A 13,354-nucleotide genomic window follows, 5' to 3' on the forward strand; every position below is an offset into this window, starting at 1 on the left:
AGCGTACAGAAGATTATTGTCCTTGACTCAATGATGCTGATCATGTGAATGACAGAGCTGGGATGGGGTTCAGGAGAGCTGATAACGGTCCCCTGTTCTGATTAGCAAGCAGTATTGCTTTTCCATTGCATTATTCAACCATTAATTCTGAGTATATACAAGTAAAAGGAAAAAGTATTTTTAAGATAAATTCTCAATTTCTTTAAGATGCCTTCTGATAGATAGACTACTTCAGGACCAAAATTCTGTAGGTTTCCTAAAAGAAAGCCTGGCTTCAGTCTTCAAACTGCCTTTTAGAAAATGTTTCCTTTGTTCCAAGTAAACAGTTGTGCCTCACTTAAGATAGCATTAGTTGTAGTTTGTAGCTGGATCTCTGCCATAGATCTTGTACTTGTAGCATGCAAAAAAGCCACGATGTTTTTTTTTACTATAAAAAGGCATCAGATCACTCTGACAAAATCTGTGTACACACTGCCAAGTCTGTTCGGCTGTGTGCAACCAGTGTGCAGCAGGCTTTCCTTGCATAACTGTGCACACCTGTGTAGCAGTCTGGGCCTTTGAATGCGTTATCCTGCATCTGATTTCTGTTTGATCCAAACTGTATTGTTAATAAACTCACCCCTTACTTTCCCAGGCAGACAGTCTTTCCTCATGCTAGCACTGATACTGAGATGTACAGTTTTGCTGTAGTTGCTTTGTAAAACAGCAGTATTGTTCTTTCCTTATTTGTTGTTTGTCTGTTACCTGCAAGGGGAAAAGCAACCGGAGGAGGAGGAGCCACAGCCTGTCTTGACGCAAAACGGCTCTCCCCGGCTGAATCGGGTAGAGTTTGCAAACCAGCAGTCCCCAGAGGTCTATGATGTCCGTCTGCAGCGGAAGGAGAACGAGGGATTTGGCTTTGTCATCCTCACCTCAAAGAACAAACCTCCTCCTGGTGGTAAGTGCTGTGTTCTGGCGGCGTTGTCACTGCCTAGCCTCCCTGCCTGGTGCTTGTACCAAAGCTGCTGCTGGCATTAGCAGGCGTGAGCAGGACTGCGGCTTCTTCAGGGATTTCTTTCTTTGATGTGCTGGTGTTACCTACGCAGCGCTCGGCGTAGATACAGTCGTCTTTCACTCACACTATTTCACAGCCCCACCCAAGACAGCTTGGTCTGTCTTGCTTCGTGTTTATGCTCTTTTTCACCCAACTGTGACGTAAGTGGGGAGCAGGGGGGAAGCATATCACATGCAACCAGCCCGTACACAGGAGTGTGCACTTGTCACAGGGCAGTCTTCAGGACGCGGATAGTTGTCAGGCTGTGGTGGTGATGCAGATTCTCACACTGCATTCATTCATAGGCATTTTAATGGAAGTATAGTTTCAACCTTGGCTTTATATTACCTAATCAGGTAGAATTTCTTATTTTGGGAATCTGAGAAAGTAGAGACTGCAGAACTTGGAAGAAAGCGATGAAGTTGTTACTGTCAGACAGACAGGGTGTTTGTCTAGAAAGATCATCAAAATGAAAAAGTAGCATGCTCTGGTATTATAGTTCTGATATATGGACATAGCTTCAGGCATAGTTGCAAAGATAAACAGCAAAATAACCAAAGTTAAAAGCAAAAATAAAAAGAAATATTGTGAGCGGAAGTGAATGAGAGAAGCTGCTTGCAGGAAGCCCTGGAGTCCAGCTCAATTAATGGAAAGATCCATGACCCCCTGCACAGGAGAAGGTCTGCTCAGTGTAATCAAGTGCATTTGTATTCCTCGTGTGATGGCTGCTACTTACCTAGCAGTGCCAGGTAGAGCCTATTGAATATTTTTTGCATGAGGTGGCAAGTGGGATCATCTTTCTGAGATTCATTCCCTTTGGCTATCAGGTTTGGGTTATCTGTGTAGCCCTCAAAATACAAGGTAGCTCAGTGTGTTCCCCCACAAACAAACTCAATTCACTGACATTAAGGTACAGAGAACTCCTGAATCCTTATTTGGTTCCTTTAGTTCCTTAGTGTAAATCACCCTTCTGAAACTTCCTCAGCTGGTTCCAGACAGATATAAAGATGGCTTGAAAGTGTGTCTTTTTTATTGAGCCTCAGACACTATTTTCTGGTTTTCCACTTCATTTTACTGCATAATAAAAAAACAGCAGGAGCACAGAAAAAAACTGTTTCTAAATAACATTGTGCTGAATTCATATGATAGATATTTAGAGTGTGATGCAGTCTTGGCTCAGACGATACCTTTTCAAGAATGTTAAAGCCAGCCGCTCTGGAAGCGGTGGGACGGCGAGCGACAGTGGTCCACGTGCAGAGCTGCCCACTGCGGTGGGTTCCCGTGGCAGCGGCAGGGCGAGCTGTCACCCTCAGGTGCATGATGCTGCACAGATGATTGTGTCCCGCATCAGAGCGGCCATGGGTTGACGGTATGTTGTCTGGTCAGTCGGATATTAAGAAAAAATACTATAAACAAAATTATTCTATAACATACTGGTATTCTGTTATATTCTGTTATAATATAACTTTACTACAGACAACATTTTTGTCTGAGGGTCTGCTGCAAATCGCTGTTTATTTGATATTAAAACTGAAGGTAGAAGACAACTGAAACCAATTCTAGTGCTGGAAACACAAGCCCTGTGGTCCAGGCTGTTTCTAAGACACAGGAAAAGAGACTCTGGTGCATCCACAGCCTGTGCTGTGTAGAACTTTTCTGTGCCACCGTTTAACATGAAGCTACTATGTTCTTCTAAAGCCAGGATATTTTAAAACAAGTAATCAGCAATTGAGTCTGCAACCCTGCAGTGCTTTACTCTTCACAGTTGGCTCTTAGGTTTATATAATACTTAAAAAAACAGTCTATTAAGGGAAGTGTAATTAAAATTTAAACTCATGGTAAATGCTAGAAGGCATCAGTGTCTGTTCCTTCACAGTAACTTCTGCGTGTGCTAGCTTATTAAAACAATCCTTGATGGCTTTTTAATCTTGGGTGGCTGATGACGCTGTGAAAGTGTTTCAGATGTGCTGTCGTGGTTTTGAAAAGCCAGCTGATAATCCTGACAGGCGCATAATGTTCCTCACCCCTCCAATCGATCCCTCGGAGAAAAGCATGTTTGGGAGAACAGCAACTACAGAAAACAGGTATCCATCAAACCCACTTCAGGCTTTGGAGATGCAAACAGGCTTTTACATGAAGTACCTGGAAGAGCATTTATGAAACATGTGGAGGTCAGTCTGGAGTGGTGTTTGGAAATGAGTTACAAAGGAGCAGTGCAGCAGTTCCTGCGCAGAAGAGCCCTGATGAGGGATTTGGGAAGGACAGGAGTCAATTTGCTATGCTTTCAGGCATCCAGATGAATGAAAGGCTGTTTTAGGCACGTGGGAAGGCATGCTGACAGATGTGCTTTGATGTAACGTGAATCTGCTCTGTCGGGGACACGTCAGCACGCAGGCAGCTCAAGGAGCCGCTCTTTAGCCCCAGGTTTTGGTAGGCTCCTCCCATCACAATGGCATCTTGCTGGCTACCAGATGCCATCTTCGGGTCAGCAAACCGTAAAACAAGATCTCTCCCCCAGCACCAGCGCAGCTCTTGGCGGGAGGGCGCGGGAGCCGCTGGGGCCGTGGCGGTGCTCTGCTGTGGGAGAGGTGCCGGAGGAAGCACCATGCTGGAGGGGAGCATCCCTTCCTCCTTGTGCCTTTTTAGTTCTGCTCGTTCCTGCATCTGTGTCCACCTCTGGGAAAGTAACTAAAAGCAGTCTTTTTTCCTCCTACTTACCGTAAAATTCCCTCTTTTCCCTGTTCTGCCTTTTCTGGCCCCATTGCTTTGGCCTCTAGAGGAGTCTGTATACAGAGCAGTGTGTCACGATGGGATGAACTGAGGAAACCAAGCCAGGAGAGCTAGCTAAAATTCCAGCCAATTATTACAGGTGCAAGTTCATCTTAGAATAGGGAACGGGTCTGTGCAGAGCTGATCTAGCACACCTTGCTGTGCTGCCTGGGTGTGCTGAGGGTCACTGCTGAGGTGTTCACCAGGTTACTAAGTTAGTCTTTGGCAGGAAAAGTTTGATTTCCTTTTGAAGTGTATTTAAGGCTTAATTTTTGGTTGCAAGGAGGAAGAGTTAACCCGTGCATCCAGATTTCTAATGACTGTTAAACTGGATGTCCATAACTGTCTCTGAGTCCACACAGTGCTCCAGGGTCTATGCATGAAATGGAAAACAATACATTATGAGTGGCAAAACAAACTGCTTCAGAGCACTCCTGGGACACATGGTCTTATTCATCCCTTCGCAGATGCGACCCATTTCCTTCCCGTGTTTTCCTCTAGGCGCAACACCTTCTATGTGACAAGGCCATGCTGTCAGGGGTTGGCGTTTCCATTCGCTCTACTGAGTGAAGCTTTCTTCATTATTTGCAGGCCTTTCTTGTGCTAGCAGTGCCATCCTTCAGAGCAGGAGCCCTCTGGCAATTCTGGGTCTGTGTGATGCTTATCTGACATGAATATTAATCGTGTTGCTGTGCCTGTTCTTGATTTCCTAGTGATTCCTCACAAGATTGGGCGAGTTATAGATGGGAGCCCAGCTGACCAGTGCGGGAAGCTGAAAGTGGGAGACCGCATCTCGGCGGTGAATGGTCAATCCATCGTTGAGCTCTCGCATGACAGCATAGTGCAGCTGATCAAGGACGCGGGCAACGTGGTGACTCTGACTGTCGTGGCTGAGGAAGGTAAGGAGGGTGCTGGGCCCTGCCAGGTGGATGGGTCCTGCCACATTGCCAAAGTCTAATGTTTGTAACTTCTGAAGTTAATTCAGTTAAAGTGGAGTATTTTAAGATGTTTGGAAATCAAAGAAAAAAGTGAGGCTTATCCGTTTGCTCTAGAAGAGCTGAAGGCAGGTGGGGCAGAGAGAGACAGCTGCTGAGGTGGTTATATTGAAAAATAAGATACAAGTATTAACGATACAGTGCAGGGTAAGAGAAATTCTCATGGTTTCTCACATGAGAGAGAGAGACTGCTGCTCCCATGGAAACATGTCCTGTCCAGACCTTGTATTCTTCAACCAAGGAGAAATGACCTCTCCTGGGAGAGCTACAGCAGACTGACGGGACGACAGAGAGAAAATCTTATCGGCCCTGGACAGTGCCCATCTCCTGCTGCTGCAGTGGCTGCACGAGCTTTGTTCCAGACGAGGGAGATGCTCCCGGGATGCTCTGGAGCGGCTCTGCCAGGCAGAGCTAGGGGACAGGCTGCAGGGACACCTGCTTTCCAGATCCTCTCCATTTAGGCACATTTAGTTTTCCCTTCCTGCCGTGTTAAAATACACAAATTGCCTAATGCTGCATCCTTGGGATGCAGCAGAAACATCCTGTAGTTCTTCTGTCTGCCAAAGCTGCGCTTTCAAAAATGGTCACATCCCACCATGAAAACCTTACTCGGGGTTTTCCTGCAGCTCCTCCCAGGCTGCTAGCAAATTCTTCACACGCAACTGCCATGTCATCTAAGCAGCAAAGTGAGTATCTGTGACTGCAAAGTCCCATCTTTAGAGATTGTATTTTTAATGAAAGCTCCCATGCAATGCTGCATTCAATATGGTTTTGTTCCTACACAAACAGTTCACTATAAATATGTAAAATCCAATCATTTGAAGAAAAAAGCTGTTTTCCAACCCTGCTTACCACTGCATTTTTCTGGATTGCTGCTTGTGGGTTTAATTAAACTCGTTATCATTACTTTGCCAGAAAGTTGGCTTTCTTCATCTTCTAAATAATAAATACCTAAAGTCAGAATGTGAATAAAGCCAACAGGTGATTCTCTAATTCACATTCATTGCAAATATTTAACATGCTATTTCAGCCTGTGATACAGAATTTCAAAGACTTAATTTTCCTTTTTGTTTATGCCTGAAGCAGAGAGACTTCTATAAATTGTTATTTTTCTATTAAGATTTTCATTTTTATCAAATCTAATTCATTCCAGTTTCAAGGGACACATGTCAAAGCAGTTGCCCAGGGCAATGTTTATAATGCAACTCAAGTTTGAGTTGGTTGCATTAGATCTGTTTCTCCAGGGCTCTTAATCAGCTTTGTTTTCAAAGTAAGCTTTCTGAATATAACATTGTTGTCCCTTATTTATATATGACCTTACCTGGACTCTGTGTAAGAATTTAGCTTTTCCCACTTCCTCAATTACAGATTTGGAGCCAAAATGTAGAGATAAAACAAGAACCTGAGGAGAATCAACAAAGAGAGGGGAAAAAAAAGTCAGTAGTGGATGATAAAACTAGACTGAAGAGACCAGTCAGAAAAAATGTGTGGCTTAGAGGAGCAGAGTTTCAGATGTAAAGAATTTGTGACAATGAAGGAGAGAGAAGCAGAACCTGTTCCACAGAAATGGGAATATATCACCACTTAAAATTCTCCTTGATTTAGCTGGAGAAATACAGTTTAGCTCGCAGCAGACTCGGTAGAGCAGACTCCCGTAGAAAGCCAGAATGGATGTGAATTAGTCGGGGCTTCAGGCGTTCTCCCCCCAGGGAGAGAGCTGAGCTTCACAGAGATGGTTCACAAGACGGTGGTTAACACCGAGGAAGATGCAGGATACAGCTCCAAAGAGAAAAATGCCTATTTTGCCAGAAGCTGTTCAGCATCACAAAGGATAAACCTAATAGAGTTTGCTGCTCCCCAGTGCATCATCTTCAGCGCTGTCCTCTGAGACTGACAACGAAAATACTGCCTTGTACCCCTTCCCTCTCCCTCCTAGCTTTCACAGATGTGTGATCTTTGCTTTTCATATGAATAAACGAATTCCACTCCATGCGCCAGAAGACATTCTTTAACATTTTTCACAAAAGCAGGAGCCTGTCAGCTTTTGTCATGTACTAGCTGGAAACAAGAGAGCAGGCTGAAAAGAAGACTGGAGAATTTGTACAAACAGATGGCATTTTTTTTGCCAGTGCTTCTAAATTAAAACTCTAAGTATAAACCAGGAGTAAAAGCTGACATTTTGTCTCTAGAGAAAAACCTCTTTAAGGCATGTCATGTCATAGTAATAGCACCAAGCAGTCCTGTGAAGGACTCGAGAGGTCTTGCATACCTGAGAAATTCACTCTAATAATATGCATTATGTTTTCCTTCCCTCAAGATGCTTGAGCGCTTTGTATATTTTACTGGGTTTTGTTTGTTCTTAACTGAGAAATGCAGTAATGTGATCCACGTAACAGAGAACTGGAACATCTCTGGTTTGGGTGCTTGGGACTTTTTGGGGGTTTTTTTAACCCTTATAAGGAAAAGGAGTCTATTAGTTTATAATTCAGTACATAAGTTCATCTTGGGCCACCACTTGCCATTTCAGGATCTAGCTAAGAGGCAGCTTTTTGCATAGACTATGGTTTATTACTCTTTAAGTGACAGAGACATTTTGTATCCTGAAACATGTTTTTTTCATAAATGCACTGGATTTATTGCAAAGTGCACGATCACTGTATGGAAGGGAAAATCATCTTAAACTATTCTAAAATATTTTATTAAAACGTCATTATACTTTAATTTTTACTTAGCCTTTGGGACAAGGCAAAACACTTTAAAATTCTCGTTGATAACCTTGTCAGTGAAATAGTCCCTCCAATGTGATTGTGGGACCAGTTCGTAACCTTTCCTATAGCTGGCCTGTAGCAATGCATTAAATGAGTTGACAGTTTCCCTCCATCGTTAGGGTCTTCACCTACAGGGTGAAGGTTCATTGCCCCCACAGATCCTCATTCTCCTCTTACCTTTAAAAAGGGATATGTTCTCAAATGGACATTATTCTTCATCTCCTACAAAATTTTACTATATTTAATAGCCGAACCAACTTCATGGATCTGACTAGCCCTAATCCCTTCTGGTTTTTATCAACTTGCAGACAGTCTAAGCCCCTTCTGTTCACGTCTGGTTCGGTTAAAATTGTGTTGTTTTTCTGAGGAAAAGCAGCGTAGGTAAGAATAAAATTCCTAGGATTTTATTCTGTGGAACCAATGAACTGCACTTGGGTTCCTGGCTTATGGCGCTAGACCTTGAAAATCCTCTTTGCCTCGTGCCTGCAGTGAGCTCAGCTCAACCTGAGACGCTGTGGCAGTAGCATCCTTAGGCACAGCAGACACAGCGCTGATGGTCACTGTGGTCTCCTGGTGAGTGTGCCAAGCTTTATATTTGGGAAGTTCTCTCTGACTGTCAGTTTTGCTTGAATTTATTAGAACACCGTGGTCCTCCGTCAGGAACAAACTCCGCCAGGCAGAGTCCAGCTCCGCAGCACCGACCGCTGGGATCAGCACAGATCAGCCCTTCTGGTGCAGACAGGTACAGAGCTTTTGCTTCTGGCAAAACTTGCTGAGGACGGCTAGAAAAGCTTGACCAGAGGGATTGTTAAGGCAAAGGTAACATCCAGATCCTTTTACCTCTGTGTAGGGGAGCTACGGAAGGTGAAGCTGGAAAAGAAGTTTCAAATAGTTACAGGCTTTCCTGGCCCGAGCATAAGTACTTGACACAATCCGATGCTGCCGTTGCTTCAGTTATTGGTAGCCGTCATTCCCAGGTACAGGTAACCATCCAAAAAAACATTTTGCATCCAGACATGCAAAATACCCGTTCGTCAAGACACTACAGTGGCATTGGCACAGAGTATTCAAAAGCAGAACAATAAAACATTTCCCTGTCAGACATGGGTAGAAAAGTTGCATATAAAAATGCGCTAATGTGTTTCACAGAGTGTTTTTGCTAATTTTTTAAATTTGATTGTCTCCTTAGTATAGTTGAATACTCATTATAATTACAAAAGAAACAGAAAATGCTTGCAATGGGGCTACTACAGACCCTTTGGCAAAATTTCTTAAATTTCATGCATATCTAAAACTTAAAAGGAAAACTGTTCTGTATGTTTAGACTGAGAATGAAACCATTACACCTAATCACACATGAGTTGTGATGCATTCAGTTTAAATTGTGGATTGCATGTTTCTCCAAGTGTAGAAATGCAGGAAGCATTTTTCCAGAAAAACAAATGTTTAAGTCTGCCTACAGATCCTCATCTCTTTTTTTGTCTGACTTCCGTACAGAATCCTGGCTGTTTCCCAGTAGAGTTGGAAAGGGGCCCTCGAGGGTTTGGATTCAGTCTTCGAGGAGGAAAGGAATACAACATGGGCTTATTCATCCTTCGACTTGCTGAAGATGGGCCAGCTGTCAAAGATGGGAGAGTACATGTGAGTTTGTCTTCTCTAATCAATTTGTTGATCAAGTTGGCCTTTTGACACATTAATTCACCTACAGTGGCAACAAACTTTGTTCTTGCTTGAGTGCAGGGTCCCAGCAGGCAGAACTGCATCGGGACAGCTGCCCTTCTTCCAGCTGTTACTGTGCAGTGACAGCAAGTGCTGTGGCAGTAGGCTTTTAAAGGAGAAATATATGAACAGCTCTGGCCATCCGAAGTGAGCTGTACGTCCATGCTTGAGTTACAGTAACGTACATGTCCCAGGGTGTGAGCAGCAGCTACTCGGGATACTTAGGAGCCCAGACAAGAAATTGCGCAGTGGAGCAGAAAGCTGAAAGGAGAATCACTGTCCAAGTCAGTGAATTTGTAAGGAATGTTTGTGTGTACATTGGGCTCTTGCTGTTCTGTGCGGTGTTAGAAGACATAAGCCTAACTTTTTTCAAAGATTATCTTAATTCTTATGTTTGTTTAAGGAATTCAATTTCAAATATTGTAGCAAAAGCAAAACATATGGGTACAATAGCAAAGAGCAATGGTACGTGAGAATCTGTGACTGCTGCCCACAGCTGAATTTTCAGAGGCTGGAGCATGAAGCTGAGCCAGGTGCCTGTGAGATGCCGTCCCACGTGCAGTCCCGGTGCTCACTGCACGTATGGCCATGGGCGCAAGGCTCTGCCTCCATTTGTACTACAGTTTGTAGAATAGCACTGACACAAATACTTGCTGGGGCTACTGTGGGGCTTAATTAGATGTGAAATTCTCAGTATTGTTAACTTCTATTATCCTAATTCTTTACAGTAATTAGCTTTTTTCCCTCATGCTTGAGAGACTATATGACTTTGTAGTATTTAGTACTAATCTTTTCTCTTGTATTGCTTCTTCAAGTGGTGTTACACTAAGCTCCAAGGCTTTGCTTTCCGGGCAAGCGCAACCAAAAGGTTCCTAGCTGACTGTACTGTGCTTTGCGTAGACGACCTGTGCCAAGGCACGGGTTGCGGGGGGACCCTGAGAGCAAGGTGTTGCTGAAAGCGCTCGAGCCCCCACGTGTCAGCCTCACTCTGGACTGTGGGTCCTCGGCAGTCTTGCGGAAATCCCCCTCCCACCACTTGGCACCGAGCACCTTACTGTGCAGGGGATGTGTGTATAGAGGGATGCGTTTGCTGCGATGTGGGTGGTCGCGTCCCGTGGGAACGTGAGCCCTCCGCAGCCCGTGGCGGGTGCTGGTGGCTGTGGAGGAGCAGGGCCACGAGCGCTGTGCCGTGTGTCCCCAGCAGCTCGGAGCGCAGAGGGGCTGCACTTGCCCAGTGTGAGGTTATTCACAATTTTCATGTCATTCAGTTTCTCCCTCCTCAGCTGGAAAATGGTGTCGTTTTCGTGCTATACTTCAGAACGGTGAAGAGGAATTTCTCACCCAGTTAATGGCAGCTGAGCATGACGGGAGGCACGTCATGCGGTGTGGAGCGTCCTGTCCTGTCCGATGAGTAACCGACCAGTGACCTCTTTTGGCAGAGATAGTTTATTTAACAAAGCCCAGACAGTCTCTTTAAATTGCTGATTTTATGCACTAGTGACATCCATTGGCTCATCCATGTATTGCAAAATAGGTTTCATGACCCTTTTTGTGGGGGTGCTATTCCAACCCCTTTCCAGCAGCCTGCAAAGGTAGTGTGAGCTGTAATTACCTGTTCAATACCTCTGTAAGTTGCTAATTGGCCTCAGAGACATTAGTACTGATAACTGCAGAGCAGTGACCTCTCCTACCTGGAATAAAAAAATCCTTTCCTTACATAAAACCTGTTCTGCCACAATAGCATTCAGCTCTGCATTAAGTGTAGAGAGGTTGCTGTGTTACTTACCTAGTTAGCATGACTTTACACAGGGGCATGGTGCCAGGTTTGACGTGGTTCATCCATAAGCCTCCCCCATACGATGATCCAGAATGAAAATACATTCAAGCACATGGCTGTATCTGTCTCATCACTTGTAAAGGAATGGAAGATGCGTTTAAGGAATCTGAGATCTTTTATTGAGCTGGCTGAGCAGAAGACCTGCATGAAAAGCTCTGACCCGCCAGAGCATTGCATTGCGTCGTGCTAATCAGCAGCCGTGGAATGGTGTTGCTATTGCTGAGTGGATTTTAGCATGAGAGGAAAAATAGAAGCATCTGCCTCTATTTTTTTTCTTTCTAAATTAAAAAACAGTTTACAGCGTCAGAGATTCATAAAGACTAACCTGGTTGCTATTTTCTCATCAGGTTGGTGACCAAATTGTTGAAATTAATGGAGAACCCACCCAAGGAATCACTCACACACGAGCCATTGAGCTGATTCAGGCTGGAGGGAATAAAGTTTTGCTGCTGCTGAGACCAGGGACTGGCTTGATACCAGATCACAGTACGTCATCTCAAGTGCTGTTTCATTTTGAGGGTCCAAGACAACAGAGTACAGTCTGATAAAGAGACTTTGGTGCTTGTTCACTGAAATATTTAGCAGTTCGCTTTTTGGCAACTGTGCGGGTGTTCACGCTTGTTTTAAAATATATGGAATATTTTTGGTAAAATGAACACATGACAAGTACCTAGGAATATTACACATAAATTATTGTATATTTGTAATCATAATAAGTTTCTCAGCTCTGTCCAAGCTAATCAAGTTTTCCTATACAAATGTGATAATCAACACTGATTGCCTTTTAATTTAAACTAAAATTTCTGATACAGTACTCAGTTCAAAATGCCTATATTGTTAAGAATATTATTTCTGTACAAATTTACTTCACTGTTTTAGCCTTCTAAATTATGGAATGCTTTGTTTTTCAAAGGCAAAACTTCAGAAAGCAGGGGGAGAGACAGCTTTGCTCTCAAAATGAATTCTGTTTGTTTAAAGTTGTGACTTCTGCATCTACAACAGGAAAGCACAACTTTGTAGGCAAAAAATAAGGAAGGACAGAAAAGCAAATGCTTGCAGGACCTCCGAGTTCAGCTACAGAGCACAGAACTGATGGTTTTGAGTCTGACTTAGGAAATGCTCCAAAACTACAAATCAAAAAGACTTGTGGCTGTGGCAGTATTTTAAAGCAAAGAACACTTTCTCTCCGAGTACACGTTTTAATGTTTTAACCCTTGATGCTGACACCAAGATTCTGATGGTAAGCTTCTTAAATGGTAAGGTCACTTTTTCTGATGAAGAGCTTTTTAATAATAGTGACCAACCATGAGTTTATCCTCTGAAAATTTTAAAACGCACAGTTTGAACTACCAAATAGTTTGTTGTGTTCAGTCATTTACAGACAGCAACTGTCGTCCACTCAAAGGATAAAATCTGCTCAGAACTTTCTCCATTTCTTTCCTCCAGAGAGCTGGAAGATGGCTCTTAACATCTTACTGTTCCAACCTGCACAGCACAGTAAAATCAGTGAATTAGCGCATGGCGTGGAAACAGCCCATCTGTGAACTGCGAGGTCTGTTCTGTGCCATCCTGCTAGATTCCTGGCTGCCTGCCTTTGTCTCTCACACTGAATTACCTTCTCATTAAGGGTGAAAGTCAAATACAGTCCTCCTTGTGTTCTGATGAGCTTCTGTTGAGGTCCTCTTTAAAATCAGCATTTACAAGCTAGAAGAGAGGGAGGCAGTGTGAGGGCACCTCCATCTCTCTCCTTACTAGCAACTACTTAAGCTTGGTATGATTTCAGCAGTGATAAACGGTGTTTATCCTGCACCACGAGGACAGCGCAGTAGTTATCTGGAATCACTCCTAGCCCTCTTGTTCACGAAAATCTACCTGTCTGAGGTAGAAAACAGAATCATAGAAAAGTCTGAAGGAACCTCTCGAGACCTCTGTCAAAAGTGAGGCCTGAGGCTGGGTTAAGCAACTTAGATTAGATCAGCAACTGTGGAGAAGGGAAAGGTTTTGTTGCCTCTTCTCTTGCTGTTAATCATACATTTCTGATTGAAATCTTGCTTGCTGTACTCTGTGATTTTGGTATGTAGTTCTGGGCTTTTTCTCTTCCTCCTTCAGGTTTGGCTCCTTCCAGTCTGTGTCCCTACGTGAAACCTGAGCAACATTAAGGGCTTTCAGTGCTTTTCTTGGTTTTTCCTTAAAGACTTGGTAAATCTGCATGTCTTGTGTTTCATCTCTTCCG

The 13,354-nt window shown here is 43.7% G+C and overlaps 1 protein-coding gene across 1 annotated transcript in view; it reads left to right on the forward strand.

The window, feature by feature from the left end:
- MAGI3 (membrane associated guanylate kinase, WW and PDZ domain containing 3) overlaps positions 1-13,354 on the forward strand; it is a gene marked incomplete at its 5' end in the record, with an annotated part of 34,128 nt that overhangs the window by 20,009 nt on the left and 765 nt on the right. The window contains 7 exons of the mRNA XM_009587238.1: positions 752-937; positions 4,516-4,701; positions 8,205-8,307; positions 8,416-8,548; positions 9,063-9,206; positions 11,469-11,607; positions 13,231-13,320. Of these exons, the coding sequence (XP_009585533.1) occupies positions 752-937; positions 4,516-4,701; positions 8,205-8,307; positions 8,416-8,548; positions 9,063-9,206; positions 11,469-11,607; positions 13,231-13,280 (941 nt within the window). The remainder of the gene's footprint in view (positions 1-751; positions 938-4,515; positions 4,702-8,204; positions 8,308-8,415; positions 8,549-9,062; positions 9,207-11,468; positions 11,608-13,230; positions 13,321-13,354) is intronic.

Source organism: Fulmarus glacialis, unplaced genomic scaffold (assembly GCF_000690835.1).
Source record: "Fulmarus glacialis isolate BGI_N327 unplaced genomic scaffold, ASM69083v1 scaffold40301, whole genome shotgun sequence".
NCBI classification, from domain to species: domain Eukaryota; kingdom Metazoa; phylum Chordata; class Aves; order Procellariiformes; family Procellariidae; genus Fulmarus; species Fulmarus glacialis.